Raw genomic sequence first — 22,051 nt, forward strand, 5'->3', positions numbered from 1 at the left:
ACATGGGATGTCTTCCACGCACCAGGCGCTGCCTTAAGTTCCGAGGCTTCCAGGAGGACCACGAGAGGCCCAGGCTGCCGCCGCTCAGCAGGCGCCTCTGCAGAGAAGACAGCAGGTACGCCGCTCGCTAGGTGCCGTTCTGCGGGCCATGCCTGCAGCACAGATGGCGGGGGTGGGGAGACACAGGGGCACAGGGCGGGGGCCGGCCAGCTCCGTGTGGGAGCTCAGGGAGCGTGGTCGGGGGGTCAGCTGTGGGATGACTCTGGCAGAGAGGGGGGTGACTCCCCGGGATGCGGGGAAGGACATTCCAGGCAGGAGGAGCCACGAGCACAGAGGTGGAGATGTGAAATTCCACCGCGCCTTTGGGAAGCGGGGAGTGGGCCGGGAGCTGCGTGCGCGGACGAGGGCGGACGCGGGCGGACGAGGCAGCAGCCCGAGGGTGGGCTCCGAGCCCGGAACCCGCCGTACTTTCCCTCTGGAGCACACGCCTGGCGACCAGCGCACCTTCCATGTCGCGGAGCGGGCCGAGGTGCGGTCAGAATGGCATGGGCCCTGGGGCTGAGGGGGTACATGTGAAGGGCCTACCTGACGCCAGCCACACATAGAAGATAAAACGAGGTTAGAAAAGGGAGGGCCCCTCCTCAGAGCCCTCAGAATCGCGTGTCCCCCGACACAGCATTGCTGGAAACAGAGAGGAACGCGCTCGCTGTTGACTCCCGGGCCCGCTCCCTGCCTGGCCTGCCCGCACCAATGGGGACCGCGCTGGCCTGCGCGTGGTGGCTGCTGCCTCTGCTCTGCGGACTCGCCCGGGCAGGTAGGTGGCTGTGCTGGCGAGCGGGCGACGCGAACCTGGCTGCCTCCTTCGGGCGAGGGCTGTTAACTCGAGAGCACGGGGCGCCTGGACCGCGGGTGCAGGCCATGGGCAGTGGGGGACCCGCACCTCCCGGATTTGTGTGTGTGTGTGTGGGGGGGGGTGGTGCCAGGTGAGGCGTGTTCGTGCACGTGCAGATTCAGCAGGATGGCCCCACACAGCGCCCCCCACAAAGGCGCGCCGCTTTAGAGTGAGGTAAGTACTTGTTCCAACAGGGTTTGTGATAAGTGTGTGGTGATGTCGTACAGAACGCACAGAGAAGCAAAACTGTATAAACTCCCTGCTATTTGCATTCAGTTCTAAGAACATAAAGAAGATAACGAAAAAACGTGTTTCTACCCTGGTCCAACTCAAGACGACAGCTCTGGCGTCCGCGTCTTGCAGATCGATGATTCCTTCCTTCACAGCTGATGCTAAAAGAGTTTCTATAAGAGCCAGGGGAGGGGCGGTGGGTGGGCACCAGGAAGGCAGAGAGGGCCGCCAGCGCCCGCCGGCGGCTTCAGCTGCGGACCGCGCCGCTCCCCTCGCCGCGGGGGCCCCTGGTCCGAGGCCAGGTGCCTGCAGGGCGGTGCCCTCTGGCATCTCTCTCCTGCACTTGCCGATGGCGGCTTCTTCATGGGCTGGTCCCTGAGCACGTCCCAATCTCCTGTCCTTAGAAGGACGCCAGTCAGGTGGCTGGGCCACCCGATGGCCTCATTGTCACTAACGCCGATCTCCACAAAGAGCCGCCTTCTGCCCTGCGGGCTGAGGGCTTTATCGCTTGCCAGTCCCTGGGGTGTAGAAGCCAGGGGTCCTCGGGGGGCATCCGTGACGCCAAGTGGCGAGAACGCTTTCCAGACTTCCCCCCCGGCCAGCCCCTCCCCAGCCCGGGGCTCCGCCTGGGGCCCCTGCAGCCTCTGCTCCCCGAGCCCCGTGGGCCAGGGCAAGCGAGGACTTGGCCTGGGGCTAGAGGCAGCGCTGAGTGCAACCTGAGGCTTCTGGACGCTAGCTGGGCTTGTGAGGCCCCCAGGCTGTGCCCGGAGAAGCAGGCCACCAGCCCAGGGGACCGTGGCTCATCCCTCCAGCCGCGCGTTTGTCTGGGAACACGGACGGCTGAGCTCCTTGCCACACCTTACGTCTCCCCGCCACCCCCGCCGCCCGCACCCACCCCCAGGACTGGACTCGCTGGACGCAGGGGCCTTTCCCTGTGTCTCCCCCAGTGGGGGCCCCCTTCCTGGGAGCACCGAGCTTCGCTTTGATGGCAAAGGCAGCGTAGAGAGTTGCCTCCTTCTCCGAAACAGCTGCTTCTCAGGACCATGTTCTCGCCGAGGGCGCAGAGAGAAGCGGGGAGCGGCGCGCTGCCCTTGGCTGGGAATCGGCCTTTAGCGCCTGACTGCGGGCACGTGCGCACATGAGGGATGGACCCTGGGGCCACTGGGTGAGGCCCACAGGCCGCCGCTGCGATGACAGCGGCGGCCACACAGACAGGCTGCCCAGGGTCGCAGCGGGGCCCAGACCGCGAGAAACGGCCCCATCCAGGCGTGTAAAGAAACAAGTTCGTGGCCTAGTACTGTATGTGCTTCTTCATTAACTCAATAAAGAAGAAGATCTGAGAACTGCATCGACTTAGTGGTCGGGACAAGAGCGTTGGGTAGCGCAGGTGTCCGCGATAGCCGCCACGTGATTCGAGAAGAACCGACCTACGCGGCGGCCGGGTCGCGAGGCACGGCCTCCCTGTAAGTTGTGGACCACGTTCGGGAGGGAGGGACACTGCCCGTTCCAGCAGCCGGTCAGTGGAGAATGAAGACGGAAACGCCCTCTCGCTCAGGCTCACACCCCCGGGTTCCTGCCCTGGCCCTCGGCAGGGTCCAGACCCCTGTTCGGACCGCGGCTTCTGCTCTCCTGGGGAGGGGGGCACGCTCCCGGGGGGCCTGCAGGGAGCGAGGAGAGCTCGGCTGCAGACACTCAGAGACGTCCCCTGGCAGGCGGTCTCAGGGGAAAGCAGAGCTGCGTGGGGTCGAGGGGCGGAGCCGTTCGGCACCCTCACCCCGCTCTCCCCGCCTCGCCTGCGGCCTGGTCGCCCGGAGTGACCCCGTCACTCGCTGCTTTGCTTTGCCTGGTGTTGAAATATAATTTTTGATCCTTGAATGTTGCATTGGGGCGAGACTGTAAAAGTATTTTTTAAAAAGCAGAAATCCAGCTCTTCAAAAGGAATAATTGAAGCGCTGGAGTTAGAGTCTTTCCATGGTCCTGATTAGGAGGAACTGTTGTACTGAGCAACTAACCAACACATCCAGGGTCGGATCAGCCCGTTTTTGTCAAACTGCCAGACGCTCGCAACGCTGGCCAGGCGCTGAAGTCACTGTGTGTGCGTGCCTGTTTGTTCGTTCGTTTGTTTAGCTCTGCCAGCCAAGCCCGAGAACGTTTCTTGCATCTTCTACTACACGAAGAATTTTACTTGCACCTGGAGTCCAGAGAGAGAAGCCAGTTACACGAAGTACCAAGTGAAGAGAACTCAGTAAGTGCAGGGCCGCCTGCTGGCGGTGGGGGAGGGGCTGTGCTTCCAGTCACAGCTCCCGGCGGGCGGCCAGTGTGGCTTCCAGGGCTGGACGGCCTCCCGGGGGCTGCCAGCCCTGTTGACAGACAGGCTCAGAAGTGCCGGGGGTTGGGGGCCGGGGGGGCGGGAAGGGGAGGGAGGGGGCAGCAGGGGTGGCTGCTGGCCGGGCGGAGGGCAGCCCCGGCCGTACACACAGTGGACAACTCTGTTTATTTACTATATTCCACGACGTTCCTCCTCTTTCCAGAACGTGTTCTAAAGCTGTTCGTTCTCTGTGGATCCAGGGACAGTGTGGAGGGTCCCTGGTCTGCCCCCAGTTCAGGGTGTGGCCCTTGACATCAGGAATCCACCAGGACAATGGGCTCCAAGTTTGTCCTTCCTCAAGCTTCCCTTTTTATTTAAATTCTATTGGTAGGGAAAAAAAGTTGTAATTTTTAAAATCATAAGTCTGGCCAAAAGCTAGGTGTTTCAGTGAGTGTGAAGAGGGTATTTTTTGAAACTTTGAGAACGGCACACGAGACCAACGGCACCGCTCGCGGCCCAGAGGTCCGTGCGGGAGCTGTGGGCAGACGTTCTATCCATAGTTTCTGTCTCAGAAAGAGCGTCTGTACCGCCGAGTTTTTGCATTGTTTTGTTTTTAAAACACGATCTCATTGTTTGCCCCTTGGCATTGGCGACTGGCGTGGCGGGGAGCACAGCCGGTGCTCCGGCGCTGACCCACGGGCGTGCGTGCCGGCGGTCGGTTCGGAGCGGCGGTCGCCCGGGTTTTCCTGCCGGGCCGGAGGGCAAACCCTTCAGGCTTCGAGGGCGAGGGGCCTTCCAACGGGCACCGCCTGCGGCCGCCGTAGCAGGAGCACGGGGACACGGTGTACACTGTTTCCCAACAAAACCCCCTTCGTAGACGCTGAAATTTGAGTTTCACGTACATTTTCAGATGCCACAGAACAGTCTCCTTTTTATTTTTTATCTTTCTTAACCATTTGACAACGTAAACCTGTCCTTAGCCTGTGGGCCCCACGGGAACAGGTTGCCGACCCTGCTGTTGAAAAGAAGGACGACACAGACCGCGTGACCCCTGGGTCACGTGACCTGCCCTGGCCCGCACCTGCGAGCTGCGGCCCAGCGGGGTGTCAGCACAGCGCCCCTCTGGAGGCCTCACGAAGTTCACCCCCGTTTTTCTGTTTTAGTCTTTCCCGCCCTCTCCTTCCACGGCCCCTGTGGGCAGCCCTTACTGTCGCCGGCTGCTGTGTGGGTCAGGAGTCCCGGGGCGACCTTGGGCCTGGGCCCAGCCCCAGCTTCTGTTCTAGTGAGGTGACCACCAAGAACCCCTCTCCCAGGTGGAAGGGACGGATTTCCTTGCAGAGGGTCAGCTCTAAGAGCGGATGACGGGGCAGTGGCGGGAACAGAAGCAGCAGGAACTGATCTTTCCTTGGGGGAGGCGGGCAGTCGGGAGGCCTTCCTGGAGGAGGTGGCTCCGCATTGAGACCGAGGCTCAGCATAGACACAGAGGAGAGGGGAGGGAGGGCGCTTCTCTGGGGTCGCAGCAGCGGCCGCGGACACACAAATAGGCATCTGTGTTGGGGCACAGGCAGCGATGACACGTAGCACGTCTCACACGGGGGCCTGGTGCCTGGCCGGCCGCCCGCCCCATCCTCGCAGCAGTCCCCGCTGCTGGTGCGTCGCTGCCCTCGCCAGAGAGGCGAGGGATCCGGGCGCAGACCCTGTAAGGAGCCTGCGAGGCCCGGGGTCGCAGGGGCGGAGCCAGGACTCCGGCCCCTCCCAGGGCCTGGGCCGCGCCCCGCCCATCAGGGTCCTGGCGGCGTGTTCGTGCTGCCCAGACGCGCGGGCAGCCCGTGGGGGCTCTCCCGCTGCAGACGCCCGCTCTGCGCGCCCGTCTGTGCTCCGCTCCCGGCCCCGCCCGGCAAAGGTGGCGCCGGGCCGTGCCCCCTCCTCTGTCCTCAGCCACCTCCCTGTCCTGCACGGCCCCCGGCCACGCGGCAGCAGCTGTGCCCAGTGCGCCCCGCCAGCGCGTGCGCCGGTGTTCGTCGCGTTACAACTTGATAGGATTTAAATGGCCTGTCTGGTAATTTATTAGATTACGTATCAATTTGATAAATTACCTGTCACGAATTTCCGTGAGTTTTCTGAAAACAATTTATACCAATGATGTAAAATAGCACAAATAGCACCCAAAGGTGACAACTTGAACGTTGTGATGGAGACCTTTCGGGACACCTCCCGGAGCAGGTCACACAGATGAGATTGTTCTGGGCGTAACGTGTGTCCTGGTCCTCTTCACCAATGGCAGGCAGAGTGTGGGCGCCTTCCCAAGTCCATGAACATAGATGGTTAAGAACTATCATTTTTAATTCTCTTTATGTACCTACCATAATTTATTGAACAAGTCCTTTTTGATTTTTTTTCCTTTTAGAAGTAAGGTTTCAAGGCTAGAACCTGGGGCCTATTCATGATTTGTTACCAATAGGAAATGCACGACAGCGTTGCTTTTGATGGACTTGCAGGGTCCCCAGGGGGTCCCCACGGTTTATGGTGTCTCAGGCAGGCAGGGCGCAGTGGACTTCGGTCTCTCTGGGGAGGGGGCGGATTTCAGAGGGGCGGGTGCCGAATTTTGGTCTATCCAGTTCTCAGGAGCAGCCGAGGCTGAAGTGAACACATACGTGCTCACACATCAAGTGTGGCTTTGTTTTCAAACTGCTGAACTGAACCCGTGTTGAATCATTTTTTCCTTCAAAGCACCAATGGAAATGATCATGATACTTGTAATTCCACAAGTGAGGATCGAGCCTCATGCTCTTTCTATCATCGAATAACATACCCAGATCAATACACCATTCAAGTGCAAGCTCAAAACGCGGATGGGACAGTTGAGTCCGATGCCACCACTTGGGACTTGGACACCATAGGTAAGTGCTATTGGAAGAATATATACTTTTCTCTTAAGAGATGCTCCCTGCCCGCTTTTAAAAGAGATATCTGTGGACTCAAAAGGAGACTCAAAGACCAAAGATAGAGTGGGTGCCTATTATGCATGTACAAAAAATTTGTCTTCTTATTGAAGAAGGAAAGCAGAGAGAGAGGGAAAAGGAAGGAAGGGAGGGAGGGAGGGATTGGCCAAATTAAAAGTAAAGAATGAGAAGAGATACTGTTCTGGTCCCTGATTTCTCCCTGCAGTTTGTACCGTGAACTGTACTCAAAGAAGCAGATTTTCCCCCAGAACGTCATTGCTCGTGCGGGAAAAGAAAGTAAAACTCTTACTTAAAAAAAGTCTCACTAATTCTTATCATTAATTCTTTTTCAGAAAGTCACTTTCATCATATAATTTTTAAATAACAGCTTTATTGAGATGTAATTCACATGCCAAAGGCTCATGTTTTACAAACGACAGTTGGGCTTTCTGTCCTCTTCACGGTGTGGTGCAAACCTCTAATTCCAGAACACTTGCACTACCGCCGCAGGAATGTTGTGCCCAATTCCCGACTTCCCCGTTCCCCCACCCTCTGGCAGCCACTAATCCGTTTTCTGTCTTCGGGGATTTGCCTGCTTTTGACATTTTATGGAAATGGAAAGATACGCAGGGGCCATAGTATCTGGTCTCTTCCGCTCCGCATCCTGTTTGCCAGGCCCTTCCATTTTGTAGCACTTACCGGTGCTCCGTTCCTCTTTGTAGCTGAATGACATTTCCCTGGAGGGACAGACCACATTTTATGCATCCGTACATCAGTCGATGGAATTTGAGTTGTTTTTACTTTTGGTTCTTCTAAATACTGCCGTTACGACTATCTGTGTGCCGGTTCTTGTGTGGACATGTTTCAATTCTCTTAGACATACAGCTGGGGAAATCGCGGGGTCGCGTGGTAACTTCATCTTCGATGGTTTGAAGAACTGTCAACCTTTGCCCAAGGCGCTGCGCTGCGCTGTTTTCCATTCCTGCCAGCGATTTGCAAATGTTCCGAGGCCGGCCCACCCTCCCAGCGCCGGTTAGGGTCCCCTGGCCGCTCACAGTCCCCTGGCTTGGAAGTGGCATCTCACTGCGGCTCTCAGGGCATTTCCCTCATTCTATCGAGTGATGTAGAGCATCTTTTCATGTGCTAATCAGCCATTTGTTATCTTTTTTGGACAAATGTGTACCCAAACCCTTTGCCCACTTTTACATTGTGTCATCTGTTTACTGTGGAGGGTTCAGAGTTCTTTATCTAGTCTGGGCACAAGTTTCTTACCAGACACATAAGTTACAAATTTTTCCTCCCTTTCTGCCCGTTGTCCTTTTAATTTCTTGATGGTGTGCTTTGGAACAGAAAAAAAAATGTAATTTTGATGAAGTCCAGTGTATTTACTCTTTTACGGTTTGTGCTTTGTCAGATCTTAAAAAAAAAAAAAAAAAGAAGAAGAAGAAATCGCCTAACTAGAGGTCACAAAGATTTACTGCTGTCTTTTCTTCTAAGCGTTTTATAGCTTTGGCTCTTGCGTTTAGATCTGTGACCCATTTTGAGCACATTCCGGTGGGTGGTGTGCGGCAGGAGGCGGACACGTTGTTCTGCACACGAACAGCTGGTTGTCTCAGTACCTCCGCTCCTTGCAAAGGTGATTCTTTCCCCTCATTGAATGGTCCCGGCCCCCTCGTCAAAATCAATTCACTGTAAATGCAAGGCCTTTCCATGGGCTGACAGTTCTATTCCATTGACACATATTTCTGTCTTTATGCCAGTAGCACACTATCCTATTACTGTAGCTTTACAATAAGTTTTGAAATTGGGAGACTGAGTCCTCCAATCTCATCATTTTTCAAGATGTTTTTGGCTGTTGAGTTCCTTGAATTTCCATGTGAATTTTAGGACCAGCTTGTCAATTACTGCCGAGAAGCCTGCTGGGATTTTGGTAAGACGATTGCTCTCAATAAATAATAGAAAATCTTCCAAGCCACAAACATGGACTATCTATCCACTTATTTAAGCCCTTCTCTAATTTCTCACATTAATGTTTTGTAGTTTTCAGTGTACCAGTCTTGCACTTCTTTGGTTAAATTTATTCTCAAGCATCCTATTATTTTTGATGCTATTGTAAATGGAATTGATTTCTTAATTTCACTTTCAGGTTGTTCATTATTAGAGTAAACAAACACAATGAATTTTTGTATATTGATCTTGTAACCTGCTGCCTTGTTGGACTTGTATATTGGCTCAGTGTGTGTGTGTGTGTGTGTGTGTGTGTGTGTGTGTGTGTGTGTCTATTCCTTAGGATTTTTGTCTATATGAGACAGTGTCATTTACAAATACCGTTTTACTTTTCCTGGGCGCCTGGGTGCCTTGTTTATCTTTCTTTTGCCCGGCTGCCCTGTTCGGAGCCTCCAGCATCACAGAAGCTGAACAGAAGCAGCAGGAGCCGGCCCCTCGCCGCCCTCCTCAGAGGGGTCGCCGCTGAGTGTGACCTTAGCTGGGGGCTTTTGTAGATGCCCTTGACAGGGTGGAGGAGGTCCCCTCAGCAGTGTGCTGAGTGAGAGGGCTGTGTGGTGTTGCCCTTTGTTCTTTTAAAATGGTGTTGCATTGAATGATTTTCCCAAGTTAAACAAACCTTGTATCCGTGGGATGTCTTTCAGCTGGTTGTGGTGTATAATCCGTTGTATGTGTTGGTGAATTTGGGCTGCTAGTGTTTTGTGGAGGGCTTTTTATTTTATACTCATAAGGAGTATTAGTCATAAGGAATATAGTTGTTTTCTTGTGATATGTTCGTTTTTGGAACCAGGGTAATACTGGCCTCATAAAATGAGTTGGAAATGTTCCCTTGTCTTCCATTCCTTGGAAGAGTTTCTGAAGAACTAACGTTAACGCTCCTTTAAGCCTTTGGTGGACTCATGCGTGAGATGTCCAGGCTTGAGGTTTTCTTTTTGTGAAGCATTTTGACTTGGGTTTCTTTTTGAAAACTCTTTTTTCAGAACTGCCTTTGGAAGGCTGACCTCACACTGTACACACTACCTCATGAGGATGAACCTGGAAGGGAAACGATTATTCACCTTTAAATAAGTTTTTAATATTATTATCTGTACTTTGTTAAAATGAACATGTATCACTTTAGCAATTAAAAATATTAAAAAATAAATTCAGTCAGGAGGTAAGAAAAATCCCCAAAACTTTAGTAGATAAATAAATATTCTGTAACTGCCTCTGATTACAATTTAGAGTGAGGAGAAATTTTGGTCTAAATTAGTAACACAGATTTATAAAATTAATCTTTGAAGAAATTTAATTTTTATGCTCTATCTCTGGTAAAGGACTGGTAAAGTATTTCTAAATACTAATATCTACCTAAAAAAGAAATGTAAAAAACAAAAGTAAGGAACCAAATAACATCAAAAAGAAAAAATTTAACCAAGGAGCAGAAAGATCTGTACACTGGAAACTACAAGACACTGATGAAAGAAATTGAAGAAGACACAAATAAATAGAAATATATCCTGTGTTCATGGATTAAAATAATTAGCGTTGTTAAAAGTAATATTTTAATACAGATTAAATGCAATCCCTATCAAAATACCGATGACATTTTCCACAGAAATAGAAAAAAAGCCCAAAAATTTATATGGAAACACAAAAGACCCTGAACAGCCAAAACAATTTTGAGCAAGAACAAATCTGGAGACATCATACTACTTGATTTCAAAATACACTAAAAAACTGTAGCAATCAGAACAGTATGGTATTGGCATAAAACCAGGCAAATGAAACAGAGTAGTGAGCCCAGGACTAAACTGATGCATATATGATCACCTGATCTTCAACAAGGGCACCAAAAATGCAAAACAGGAAAGGACAGTCTCTTCAATAAATAGTGTCAGGAAAGCTGGACAGCCACGTGCCAAGGAATGGCACTGGACCCTGTCTTTCCCCATACAGAAAATCAACTCAGTATAAACGAAAGGCACAGGCATAAGATCTGAAACCATAAAATTCCTAGGAGACAATGTAGGGAAAAAGCTCCTTGACTTGAATGTCAGCCACGGTTTCTGGAAGAAGACCAAACGCACAGGCAACAAGAGCAAAAGATGGATAAGCAGGACTACATCAAATTTTAAGACTTCTGTACAGCGAAGGAAATAATCAACAAAGGACGAGCCAACCTTCGAATGAGAGAAAATGTTTGCAAACCATAGATCTGATAAGGAGTTTATATCCAAAATATATAAGGAACTCTTAGAATGTACTAGCAAAAAAACAAATGACAGCAATAAAAAATAGGCCAAGGACCTGAATAGAACTTCTCCAAAGAAGACATACAAATGGCCAACAGGTATGAGGGGGGACCCCCAAAAAAACCTGCAATTACCTTCCAGAGGACAAGCCCCTTGTGCTACAGACTTCTCCCACTGGGTGAGTGTTCCAGGAGCCCGCCTGTGTCAGGGCACCAGCGGGCGTTGTTGTGAGAGGCTGTGTTCTGCTTTAGGGAATTTTTTTGAAGACTTTCGCTGCGCTTGCCCATTTCACGATGGGCGATTTCCCAGCGCGCCTGCCCACGCTGCACTGAGGGTGCAACAGGTTTCGAGCAACCCTCCCTATCTGTTCGCTTGATCTCGCCCTGAGCGGCTCCCCCACCTCCGATGGAAACAGTCCTCAAACAGAAATGTTTTGCTGATGTGGAAGAAGTGAAACAAAAAAACGAGACGCAGCATCAAAATCAACAAGTTCAAAAACTGTTTTGAGCAGTGGGAAGGAAGTCTCCATAGACGTATTGCATCAAACGGGGAGTGCTTTGAAGGTGACTGATGTTTAAACATGTGAAGACAAATGCACAATTTTTATAGATAAATTCCACTTTTGAGGGGTCCTCCTCATATACAAAAACCTGCTCAACATCACCAGTCATCAGCAAAAGTCGTATGAAAACCATGGTGAGATACTGCGTCATACCTGCCAGGACGGCTGTTAGTAACAAAAGAAGGCACCTGTTGGTGAAGACAGGAAGGAAAAGGGACTCAGGCGTAGCGTTTCGGGGGATGTAAACGGGTGCAGCCATCACGGAGAACAGTACGGGGTTTCCTCTGAGAACTGAGAGCGCTGCCCCAGGCTCCGATGAGCCCACCCCAGGGTATTCACCAGAGGACGGAGCGCAGGGTCCCCGTCCCAGGGAGACGCCCCCACTGCCAAGCGCAGCAGCACCGCTCACAGTCGCCGGGGTTTGGAGACGACCTGCGTGGCCACCGACACGCGGCAGGCGACATAAGAAAGGAATCGCGGTGTCTACACACGTTGGAAGGTTGCCCGGCCTTCACAGGGAAGAACTGCCACTCCCAGCGGCACGGCAGGACCGGAGGGCGCGTGCCAGGCGACGCAGAGCGAGCGCGCGTGCTGCGTGACGTCACGCGCACGGAGAGCCTGAAGCGGTGCGGTCCGTAGGCGCAGACAGTGGGACAGCGGCCGCCGGCCGCTGGCAGGGGGGTGGCGGAGGGGGCGAGGGCCCCAGATGCGGGTTTCTAGTTACACAAGATACGGAAATTCTGGGACCCCCAGGTAGTCAGGCCCTGCTCGTTTTTCTTCGTTTTTTCTCCTTCTGCTCCTCAGACTCGGCACTTGGCTTTGTCCTGTCCTCAGGGGCTGCCTCCTTCTGGCTGCCCAGATCTGCTGTTTATTCCCCCCCCAGTGAATTTTTAATTTCATTCATTATAATTTTCAGCTTCAGAGTCTGTTTGGTTCCCTGTCGTAATTCCTCTCTGCCTATTGCTGATATTCTCATTTCGGTCCTGTATCGTTGCCTTGATTGCCTTTAGTTCTTCGCCGTGTTTGCCGGGAGCTCTTTGAGCTCATTTAAGACTGTCGTTTTAGAGGTTTTGTCCAGTAAGCCGGGGGTCCGGGCTTCCTCAAGGACAGCCTCTGTCGCCGTATTTTGTTTCATCAAATGCGCCGTGTTCTCCTGGTTCTTTGTGCACCTTGGGATTGGCCCGTTGAACTCGGGCACTGGAAACGCAGCCACTTCCCTGGTCTCGGCCAACCAGAGGGCCTTGCCCTGGGCCCCGGCCTGGGCCCCGGGGAGGAGCTGAAACCTTCCCCAGGCCTTTTCTGAGGATGCACCTCCCATGTTGCTCTGTCGGTCCTCTGTCTGCACCACAGCTTGCAACTGTCTCAGGCTCCTCGGGCCTCCGATGACCTGCTTGTCTACCCACGGCCTCCTGCCCGAGGCATGAGGTCCCCTGGCTCCCGGCGGCTTCCTGAGCGCCCTGCCCGCCCTGCTTTGGGGAAGGATGGAAGGACCCAGGCCTCTGACACGCTGGGGCGGGGGTGGGACAAGGCAAGACCCTTCCTGTGGCTTTGAAGGGGTCTTTTTCTTCATGCGTATTCGTTTGGGTGCCGCAGACCTTTGACTGGTTTGCAGAGCTCCGACCAGACCGGTTGGAGCGGTCGCTGTGCTTTGTTTTGCTTTATGTTTCTGTGGGGGGACAAAGGCTTGGCGCCGCCCCGCCCGCCATCTGCTGTCACTACTCGGTTTCTGTCAGTTCCTGCTGAGCAGCTCTGACTGAGGGCCCGTTCTAATCGGGGCAGCAATGAGCAACGTGTCTCCTCGGCGATGCGGTTGTAGGACTAACTGGCGCCGCAGCGGGCATCTGTGTGGGCCGCGCCCGACGCAGCGTGGGTCAGCGGGCGAGCGGGGCAAACGGATCCCAGCGCGGCTCCTTAGTTAGGCATCTCTGTGTTCCCTTCTTAAACATGAGTGCAACACACCTTAGGTGGCGGAGAGGAGTCCGCAGAGGGACACTTCTCCAAAAGTACTTGCAGGGTGCTCGGTAAAAATCAATAATCATGCAAATCACCGAGTGTGTCTCTTGTTTACGGCTCCACCCTGAGTGGCCACCCAGAGTGACATTGGCCCTTAGGCCAGGCATAATAAGGACGTACTGTTTTTTGAGTAGCTAACAAAGAGCATTTTAATTCCCAGTGTTTTCAGTCCCGGATCGAAGCCGGGGTGTTGCTTTCCAAGAGCCTTCAGGGCTGGCTCGGGTGAGGGAGCCCAGCCGCCTGGAGAGCGGGGCTGGCGGCCGGGGCTCAAGCGCATGGCGAGGCTTTGTTAGAAAGCACAACAGCAGGCGGCAGGCGTGGAGCCCGCCCCCACGGTGCTCACACCCTGTGGCTCCGTCACTCCGCCCCGGGGCATCTGAGGGAGCCAGGCAGCCGCAGACGAGATGCGGCTCAGACAGGAGGCTGAGGGACGCTCCTCACAGCACCTGGCGCCTCTGAAGCACCAGGGGCTAATTCCAGGCATCGCGATCAAGACCAGCCTCTGTTCTCAGGGAGCTTTGAAGTGAAAAATGGGAAATACTGGGAATGCACAATAAAAGAGAAAAGGTCAAGTAAATGTTGCGCATCTATAAGGTGGAACATTATGAAGCTTTGAAAAAATCTTGTTTGGAGGAATTTTTAATGCAAGGGGTATATGCTGATTGCATAATGTTATTTAAAAAAGAGAAAGGCTTTATTTAGCACAATATCAATTTTGTTTGAAAACTGCAAATAGTCACATAGGGAAAAAGCCTGAAAATACACCGACATGTTAACAATGGTTGATGGCATTATGGGTAATTTAAAGTTTCTTTTTGTACTTTTCTATGTCTAAGATTCTTTTGAATGTGCATATGTTACTTATATAACCAGAAAAAAATATACACATATTTTCAGAGAGAGAGACTTGGGGCGGGAATGCCCGTTGTGTTCAGAGGCCGCGAGAGGCCACTTTCTGGGGGCATGTCTCCTCCGGGGGGGGGGGGGGTCGGGGGAGGAGGGGAGGAGGGAAGACACCCACTTTCTGCTTGAGCAGCCCCTTCTTACCCCCATCCTGCCCAGCGTCCCCCGCCCAACCTGTCCCCGCCCCCCTCGGACAGCGGGGTAGCGGGTCCGAGCTTGGAGCGGTTCTCCCGCCGCGCGTCCGCAACGCGCCTGCTTGCAGCCCACGCAAAACAGGTGCCGCTGTTTCTGTCCCAGGGTTGTTTGTTTTTCTTTCCAATGTGGGGGGGATGTTTTTAGCCCTTTCTGATCTTTTTGCTAATATGAAAACTCTGTGGTTTTTATTTTCAGTGAAAATCGACCCCCCTGTGATTTCTGAGGTGGAACGGGTGCCGGGCGCCAAACGAATGCTTCTCGTGCGATGGACCAGCCCGGCGCTGGCCCCTGTGTCGTCGACTCTGAACTGCACACTCCGGTTCAGGCCCACCGGCAGTGACCGCTGGGTGAGTGCCCGTGGCGGTGATTCCGCCGGGGGCCCGGGGAGGGTCGCCGACAGCCCCTGCTGACCTGGCACCGCGTCAGCGCTGTCCGGGCGCCGCGCTGCCCTCCCGCTCCACGCCCAGCGCGGCCACTTCCGCCGCCTCCTGCCGTTCGCCTGCAGGTCCTTCAAACACAGACACCTTCGTTCGCCTCTTCATTCTCCCGTTGCCTGGCACCTGTGCCTGATAAGTGGTTGTTTAACTAAATGATATAAAGGCTAATTCTAAAATCCCAGAATGTCCATAATAGAAGATTCACGTTTGTAAGAGGCTGTAGGAGTTACGAAGTGCTTTCTTGTGCTCCAAACTGTTTAATCTTGACAAGGATCCTATAAGCAAAGTGCCACTATTTTTTACTTTTTATACGAGGGGGGACCCAAATACACGCAGAATTATCTTCTGGAGGGCGGGCCCCTTGTAGCGCAGGCTCCCCGCTCTAGGCGGGTGTTCTAGGAACCCACCTGCCTCAGTGTACCAGCTGGCATGATTGTGAGAGGCTGCGTTTGGCTTCAGCGAGGTTTTGTTTTGTTTTTGTTTTTTGAAGACTCGGTGAGTTTGCCCATTTCTTGATGGGTGATTTACGAGCGCGCCCACCCACAGGGCGCGGAGTGTTGAGCAGTTTTTGACCAAAAGTGGCGCGACCCCTACGCGCCACTCTCCCTACGCGCCTGGTCTCGTCCCGAGGATATTTTTTGTTTTTGTTTTCCTGGATGAGAAAAGTCCTCAAAGGGAAATGTTTTTCTGATGTGCAAGAGGTGAAACAAACAATGACAGACGCGCTGAAAAGCATCAAAACCGACAAGTTCAAAAACTGTCCTGAGCTGTGGAAAAAACGTCTCAGTAGGTGCGTTGTGTCCGACGGGGAGGACTTTGGAGGGGCCTCAAGTCTATGCGTGTAAGAGGAGGTACACAGTTATTTATGAGTAAGTTCCGGATTTGCTCCCCTCGCCCCCACCCACGTAGGTCAGGGGGTGGCCGTGCAGAGAGTGTAAATCACTTCTCCAGGTTCGCAAGGTTTGCGGGCCCCAGGCTGCGCCCGGGGCCCCTGCCTCGGCTCAGCCGCGCGCTGGACCGCCCTCGGCAGCCCCCGTCACGTTCACTGGTCAGCGTAAGTCGGTGTGGGCCGGCAGGTAAAGGCCCCCGTGCAGCCGCGTGGCCGGGGCTGCGGCACACAGCCGAGTCCCCACGTTCCTGGCAGAGGGTCGCGTCCCGAAGGGACTTCAGCGGCTGCGTGAAGCAGCAGGCTCACCTTACTAACGAGGACCCTCGGGTCTAGAAAGAAGCGCTTCATTCACCTCTCTGCCCCCAAGAGTGTCCGAGGGAACTGAGCATCCAGGCTGCTGCGATCTTTGGCAGCTTGATCGGTTCTTTGACACGAAGGCTCGGGGAGAAGGCGCCGTCTGGGACTGACGAAGCCAGTGCTTCTGTTGACAACAGACGCTCCGGCTGCCCACGGTCCCTCAGCTTCTCCGGGTCTTGTCCACGAGGGAGGTTGCACTCAGTGCCCCTGAGGGGGCTACTGTCCCCTGGGCCTCATCTCAAGGTGCTGCAGTCCCTCCAGGGTTTGAGCTGAGGCCTGGGTTGCCCGGGGCCCCAGGGCTCCACCCGGCTTCGCAGGGCTGCTCACTCGCCCCAGCTCAAGGCCGGCGTCTCTGCCTCGTGGGCTAGAGGCGGGGCGTGGGCGGTGGGTGGTTTTGGGGGTCCCTGGCATGCATGGAGATTTATTTATGAAAATTATACATTTAAAAGTTTGAGATACAATGCCACTAGTTCTGAAAAGGTAAGCGAGGCTTGGAGAGTGAAGGAGAAATATAGAAAGCTACCTTGTGGTCTCCGTCCGGCTCAAGGTTCTCTGTGCCTTGCAGATGGAAGTCAGCTTTGAGACAGAGGCGAACAGAGACCACGCCTTCAACCTCACGGGGCTGCAGGCCTTCACGGAATATGTCATAGCTCTGCAGTGTGCGACTAACAGGTCCAAGTTCCAGAGTGGCTGGAGCCCAGAGCAGACGGGGACAACCGAGGAGGAAGGCAAGCTGGTCCCCCGCGACTCCCCGCTGCTGGCGCTGGGTCCGGGCGGCCGGGCCGTGCTCTGTGGGGTTTGCCCGGTGCGGCGCCCGGGCCTCGGGAACCCACAGTCCTGGGCCCCGGGGGGTTGTGCCTTTCCTCCCTGCAGGGTCCGCCCCGGCCGCTGGTCGTAAAGGCCTTGGGGAAGGGGGGGAGCACCGGCAGGGCTGAGGGGGCGTCTCCGCGGGAGGCAGAGGAAGCCAAGCACGAGGCCCCATGCGCCCAGCTCGCCCCCAGGGGACCCAGCCGCTGTCCCCGGCGCGGCCTAACAGCCAGGCTTGTCTTTCCCCGAGAGCAGCTGTGGAACCGTGACTCCATCACGGCAACACAGGCTGCTGGTCTTACCCTTTGGCACGCTTTTCTGCATTGCGAAGTTGTCTTGAGCTGGGGTTCGGTCTTTTCACGTTAAGACACTCTTGCCAGAAGTCAGAGAGGCCCCTGAAAACAATCCCCACGCTCAGGTAGCTCAGGTCCTGCGGCCGCGCCCGCCCCTCGCCGACCCGACGACGCAGCCTCAGCGGCGCCTCCCTCTGACGGCCCGCCCCTGCGGCCCTCACGGGACGGGACGGGTCCCCACTCCTCCGGGGCACAGGCCCTCCGCTCCCGCCAGCTCTTCAGGACGGCTGCCCCCCGCTCTCCCACCCACAGCTCAGCATTTTGAAATGTTAGGGGCAGGGCAGACCATTCAGGCAGAAGTTGCCAGTCGTCCACCTCTTGCCAAAACCTGCTCGAGGCAAGAGATGTATAGTCCAGAGACCCAGTGCCATGTGACTTCCTCTGTGTTTGCAAGTGTTACCCCTGTGGGGTGAGGTTGTCAGAAGCTGACGCACCTGAGCTGGGCTGTCTTAGGTTCTGTTGTTCACCAGAGGGACGCAGGGATCGAGGGTGGCGGCTCCGCCGTGGTGTGAATGTGCTTTCGCTCACCTGCGAGGGCCCACGGTGGCCTTGGTGTCAGCCTGTGCTGACGCGCGCTCTCTCGCTCTGTCTCTCCACGTGGATTTCTGTGTTTCGGTTTTATCGGGCCCTGAGAAATACGCAATGTGATTCCTCTCCTCTCTTCCTGCCTGGAAGACTGGCCTTAAACTCAGAGCTCAGAGCGGGAGGGAGCACAGGTTATTTCTCCGCTCCTTTCTCCTTAATTCCTCCTTACGTGTTCTGACATTGAAAGGGTGCAGGTTTGACCTTTCAGGAAGTAGACAGGGTATAAATCACAGGTGTTTCCTCGTCAGCTCTGTCACTCCCGGCTTTAGCGCCTGTAGGCCTGATGCCCGAGGGGACGTGAAATGTCACACATCCGTCCACCTTTGGGTGACAAAGTCCGTTACAACGGGGCCTCCTGTCCTCACTCTTTAGCCTCACGTGGCCTCGGCAGACCCGAGACTCTCACCCCGGCTGAGTCCAGTCCTTGGCCGCGAGGTTCAGCCCTCGCTGGTCAGCGCCATGCCGTCCCCGCGGGACGCTGCAGCGAGCCCCTCCCAGCCGCCCCGTTCACAGTCGCCGCCCCCCGAGGGCGACCGTCTGCGCTGAGCCGCCCTCTCGTCCCCACAGCCCCGCTCGGCCTGGATGTGTGGAGGGTCCTCGGACCGGCCCGGGCGGACGGACAGCGGCCCGTGAAGCTGCTGTGGAAGGTGACCGCGCTCTGGCTTCTTTGTTTGTTTGTTTAAAGCCCTTCGTCTCTTATTCCTCAAAGAACCGTGAGTCTTGAAGCACTCGGCCTCCTGACTTTCCTTCCCACGAGGCTGTGCGATGCCCCGAGTCTCAGCCTGGTTCCCCCGCCCGCAAAGCCTGCAGGCCGCCTGCGGACGGCCTGAGGGTGCGTGGAGCCCGCGGCCCCTCTGTCCTGCCGTCCGAAGCGCAGGCGCCTTGGGCAGGTGCCAGGTCCCGGGCAGCAGGCACCCCAGCTGCGGCCGAGGGCCCCACGGGCGGGCCGGCGCTGAGGGCGTGGGAGGGCCCAGGGCCCGCAGCCCATGACAGTGCCCTCGGGGCACTGCGGGCGTGTGCTGCGCGTGTCCCTTTGTGTCCCTGCAGAGTGGGGACCGGGCAGCACGGAACAGGCCCGAACCCTGGGAGCGAGGGAGCCGGGCGCGTCAGGCGGGGCGGACCGAGGAGAGGAAGGGGAGAGCGGGCAGGAAACGGGGGAAGAGGCGCTAAATCGGGCAGGGAAAGGGCGGCTGGAGAGAGGGCGGCGACGGAGGGAAGGTGGGGGGCGCAGCAGGGAGGCGCTGGCCTTCGGGGGCATCCTCCAGTCTCAGGGAGCCCTGGCACGCTCTCCCGGGCTTACAAGGGTCCCGGGGAGTCCAGCCTGCTTTCGAAAACGGAGAAGTCGCCCTGCTTTGCCGAATGACATTCAATCCCTGCCGCCCCAGGGTCAGGGTATCCTCTGACCTTGGACCTTTCTCTTCCCTCCCCGCCCCCTCCCAGGACGGGGGGCCCCCTTGGTGGCAGGGGCACGAGGGGTGCTCAGTCAGCGGGGCCGCCCCCCGGGGGGGCGGGGAAGCCAGCAATGCACACCCCACGGTGGGCGGGCGGCGGGCCACCTGCGGGGGAGGTGACAGGACCTGCGCCCTCCTCCTGCCTGTGTCTAAGGACCCGAGCTGGTTAGGAGGCGGGAGGCAGCAGGGGACGTCGCGGCCCGGGAGCGCATCTCGACGCGGCCCTGACTTTAAAAGGGGGAAGCGTCTGGAGAGAAGGGCGCTCTGACCGGCCTGTTGTGTCCTGGGAGCCAGGAAGGAAGCCCCTAGGCCCTGGGGCGGAGGCGGGCAGGGGGCAGTGGACGCAGGGACCCTGTAGGCCCGCCTGGCCATGCAGGCCGTCGCTCACCCCAGCTGGGTGTCATCACAGGAAGAGCTTGGCTTGGAGCGCCGGGGCCACCTGGGGCTGCTGACCAGGGACAGAGGGCTGAGAGGCGCGGCCCCCCCCCCCGACTGAGCTGGGGTGCTGGATGCCTCGTCCGGGGAGGCGAGCCCCCTCTGCAGAGACGGGGTGGGGATAAGAGGCAAGCGCCCAGGACGCCCAACCCAGGCGCCCGGGGCCAGGACGGGCTGGGGCCGGCTCAGCTGCGGAGCTGATCTCCTCGCTGGGGAGGGAGGGCGAGGAGAGGCAGCCGAAAGGCGAGGGGGCCCCCGGCTGCACGGCGCAGGCGCTCGCGGCCTCACGGAACTAGGCCTCCGTGAGCGTGACGCCACGGGCCCGTCCGGCACACGCCCTCCGCTGGCCCTTGCAGGTTCCGTGTGGCAGCAGCGGCTGTGCTGGTCGCCCTGCGAGGGCGGCTGCCTGCTCGGGGTTCACGCCTGAGAGCTGATACCGCCCGCCCCTCCCCACACCGTGCACCGCCAGCTCAGGGCTGTCCTTTGTTTCTGGCAATAACCGTGGGTTGCTCTGTTCCAAAGGTAAGAGGAGCTCTGTCTCAGGAGAGAACACTTGGCTACCTCATACAGTACTTTCCAGAAAACAGCACTCACCTCGCGAAGACCGTGAACACCACTGGCCAGCAACTGGAGCTGTATCTGGACCAGGAGGCCTACCAGGTTTCGATGGTCGCCTACAATTCTTTCGGACAGAGCCCCGAGGCCACCCTGAGGGTCCCGGCCGCCACTGAAAAGCGTGAGTACAGCGAACGCCGCCTCCTGAGACGCCTGTCCCGGTAGGGGGCGGGGGGAGTCCCTGTCCTCTCTTGGGTCCCTGTCCTCTCGTGGGTCCCTGCTCCCCTTGAATCCCAATGAAAACCAAGTGGAGACTTTCTTGGTTCTGGTGGGAAGAGCAAGATCTGCTGGTAATTAGTGAGCCCACGAAGTAACGTTCCAGGAAGCAAAGCCTCAGTTAAAACCAGACTTCGTAAGCCACCAGGCAAAACCACCAGCCGGCAGGGCTCCCCGGCAGCTTGCGTTTGTCGTGGCCACAACGACGGCCGAGCCCTGCCCAACGGGCAGAGCCGCCGGGAGTGCCAGCGCTGCCACCGTGCCTTCGGACCTCCCCCCCGTACTGACCCCGTCCCGGTCCCCACGCCGCCTCGTTTGCTCACTCGCGTCTCTGCTCACACTCCTGCGCTTCCTCCGACCACTGAGTCAGGGAGACCCCGCGTGCGCACGCTCGCCCGTACGTCCCTCCTCACATTTTTGTTAAGTCGTATTTGCCGCTGGACGTTCCCTAGGTAAACTCACATTTTACGCCCTGTTTTAGAATAAAATCCCTCCTTTGACTCTTACTCGAGGCATTGCAGGCAGTGGGTCCCCCTGCTTTACTTGTCTGTGGACCTTAACTAAGGTTGCGCTCGGTTCCCGTGGGGTCCCTGGTCCCCCCCAGCTCTGCAGAGACCCACTTCGTGCCCAAAGCGTCACTGTGTCATCCGTTACAACAGTCCCAGACCGGGCGTAGGCAAACGGCGGCTCCTTGGCCAACCCGGGCCTGACGGCTATTTTTGTAACTCAAGGTTTACGGGCGCACCGCCGCACCTATCAGTTTACGGGTGGCCGGCATCTCCTTCGGTCTGGCAAGGGCGGTGTCAGCAGCTGCAACAGAGACCACCCGGCCCCCAGAACCTAACGTGTTTCCTATTTGGCTCTGCACAGAGCGGGTGTAGACACCTGTGTTAAACATGCAAGAAAATAGTCTCTTATAGAAGCCGTGTAAGGAAGCAGAGTTGGCTGGAGAACAGCTGGGATCGTTGTCGCAAGCGCGGCCGCCACTGAGTGCGCGTGACGTCTCTTCGGGGCACGCTTCGGGAAGGGAGGGGGTCCCGAGCGGGTCTCGCAGCGCAGCCGCCGGCCTTGCTGCCTGGAAATAGCCGAGTCACATCCCTCCCCCGCCCCACCCCACCTACTCCGGCTCCGGACCGGCTTCCCGCTGCAGGGGCTTTGGGGTTTGTTGGGGGCACGTCTCCGCGTCTTCCTCGTCTGGGCCTCTGTGCTCACTCAGACATGCTGGCTGCAGGTTCTGGCCTCGGAGGCTCTGGTGTGGGGGGTGGTGAAGGGGGGGCACGGCTGCGATCTTCTGAGCACCCCTCCCCCGCCACACTGCGCCTGCAGCAGCTCTCTCTGCCCGGTGAGCGCGTTTTCCACAAGACAGGCCACCGACTCTGCTGGCTCCCGCACCCCGGGTCTGTGACTTCCCTCCAGTCGGAGCCCTGGAGGCTGGTTCCAGCCAGGCCTGAGCTTCCCTCCGGGCGGGGGGAGGGGGGGGGAGGGCGCGGCAGGAAGCGCCATCTACTTCCTGGGGGAACATCTAGGTGCTTTGCTCAGGTGCATTTGTGTCTTCCTGGTACAGACACAATTCTTACCGCCCAAAGACAGGCCTCTGTAGCCAGGCCGGGCGGGGCTGCCGA

General features: G+C 56.6%; 1 protein-coding gene across 1 annotated transcript in view; it reads left to right on the forward strand.

Annotated features, from left to right (window-relative positions):
* Window positions 1–728: 728 nt before the first annotated feature.
* Window positions 729–22,051, forward strand: part of IL31RA (interleukin 31 receptor A) — a 29,840-nt gene continuing 8,517 nt past the window's right edge. The window contains exons 1-7 of the mRNA XM_054575367.1: window positions 729–814; window positions 3,251–3,368; window positions 6,162–6,331; window positions 14,480–14,631; window positions 16,533–16,695; window positions 18,280–18,359; window positions 20,121–20,334. Of these exons, the coding sequence (XP_054431342.1) occupies window positions 751–814; window positions 3,251–3,368; window positions 6,162–6,331; window positions 14,480–14,631; window positions 16,533–16,695; window positions 18,280–18,359; window positions 20,121–20,334 (961 nt within the window). The 5' untranslated portion in view covers window positions 729–750. The remainder of the gene's footprint in view (window positions 815–3,250; window positions 3,369–6,161; window positions 6,332–14,479; window positions 14,632–16,532; window positions 16,696–18,279; window positions 18,360–20,120; window positions 20,335–22,051) is intronic.

Source organism: Pteronotus mesoamericanus, unplaced genomic scaffold (assembly GCF_021234165.1).
Source record: "Pteronotus mesoamericanus isolate MK-2021 breed Mesoamerican mustached bat unplaced genomic scaffold, CSHL_Meso_final contig_29, whole genome shotgun sequence".
Classification (NCBI taxonomy): Eukaryota; Metazoa; Chordata; class Mammalia; order Chiroptera; family Mormoopidae; genus Pteronotus; species Pteronotus mesoamericanus.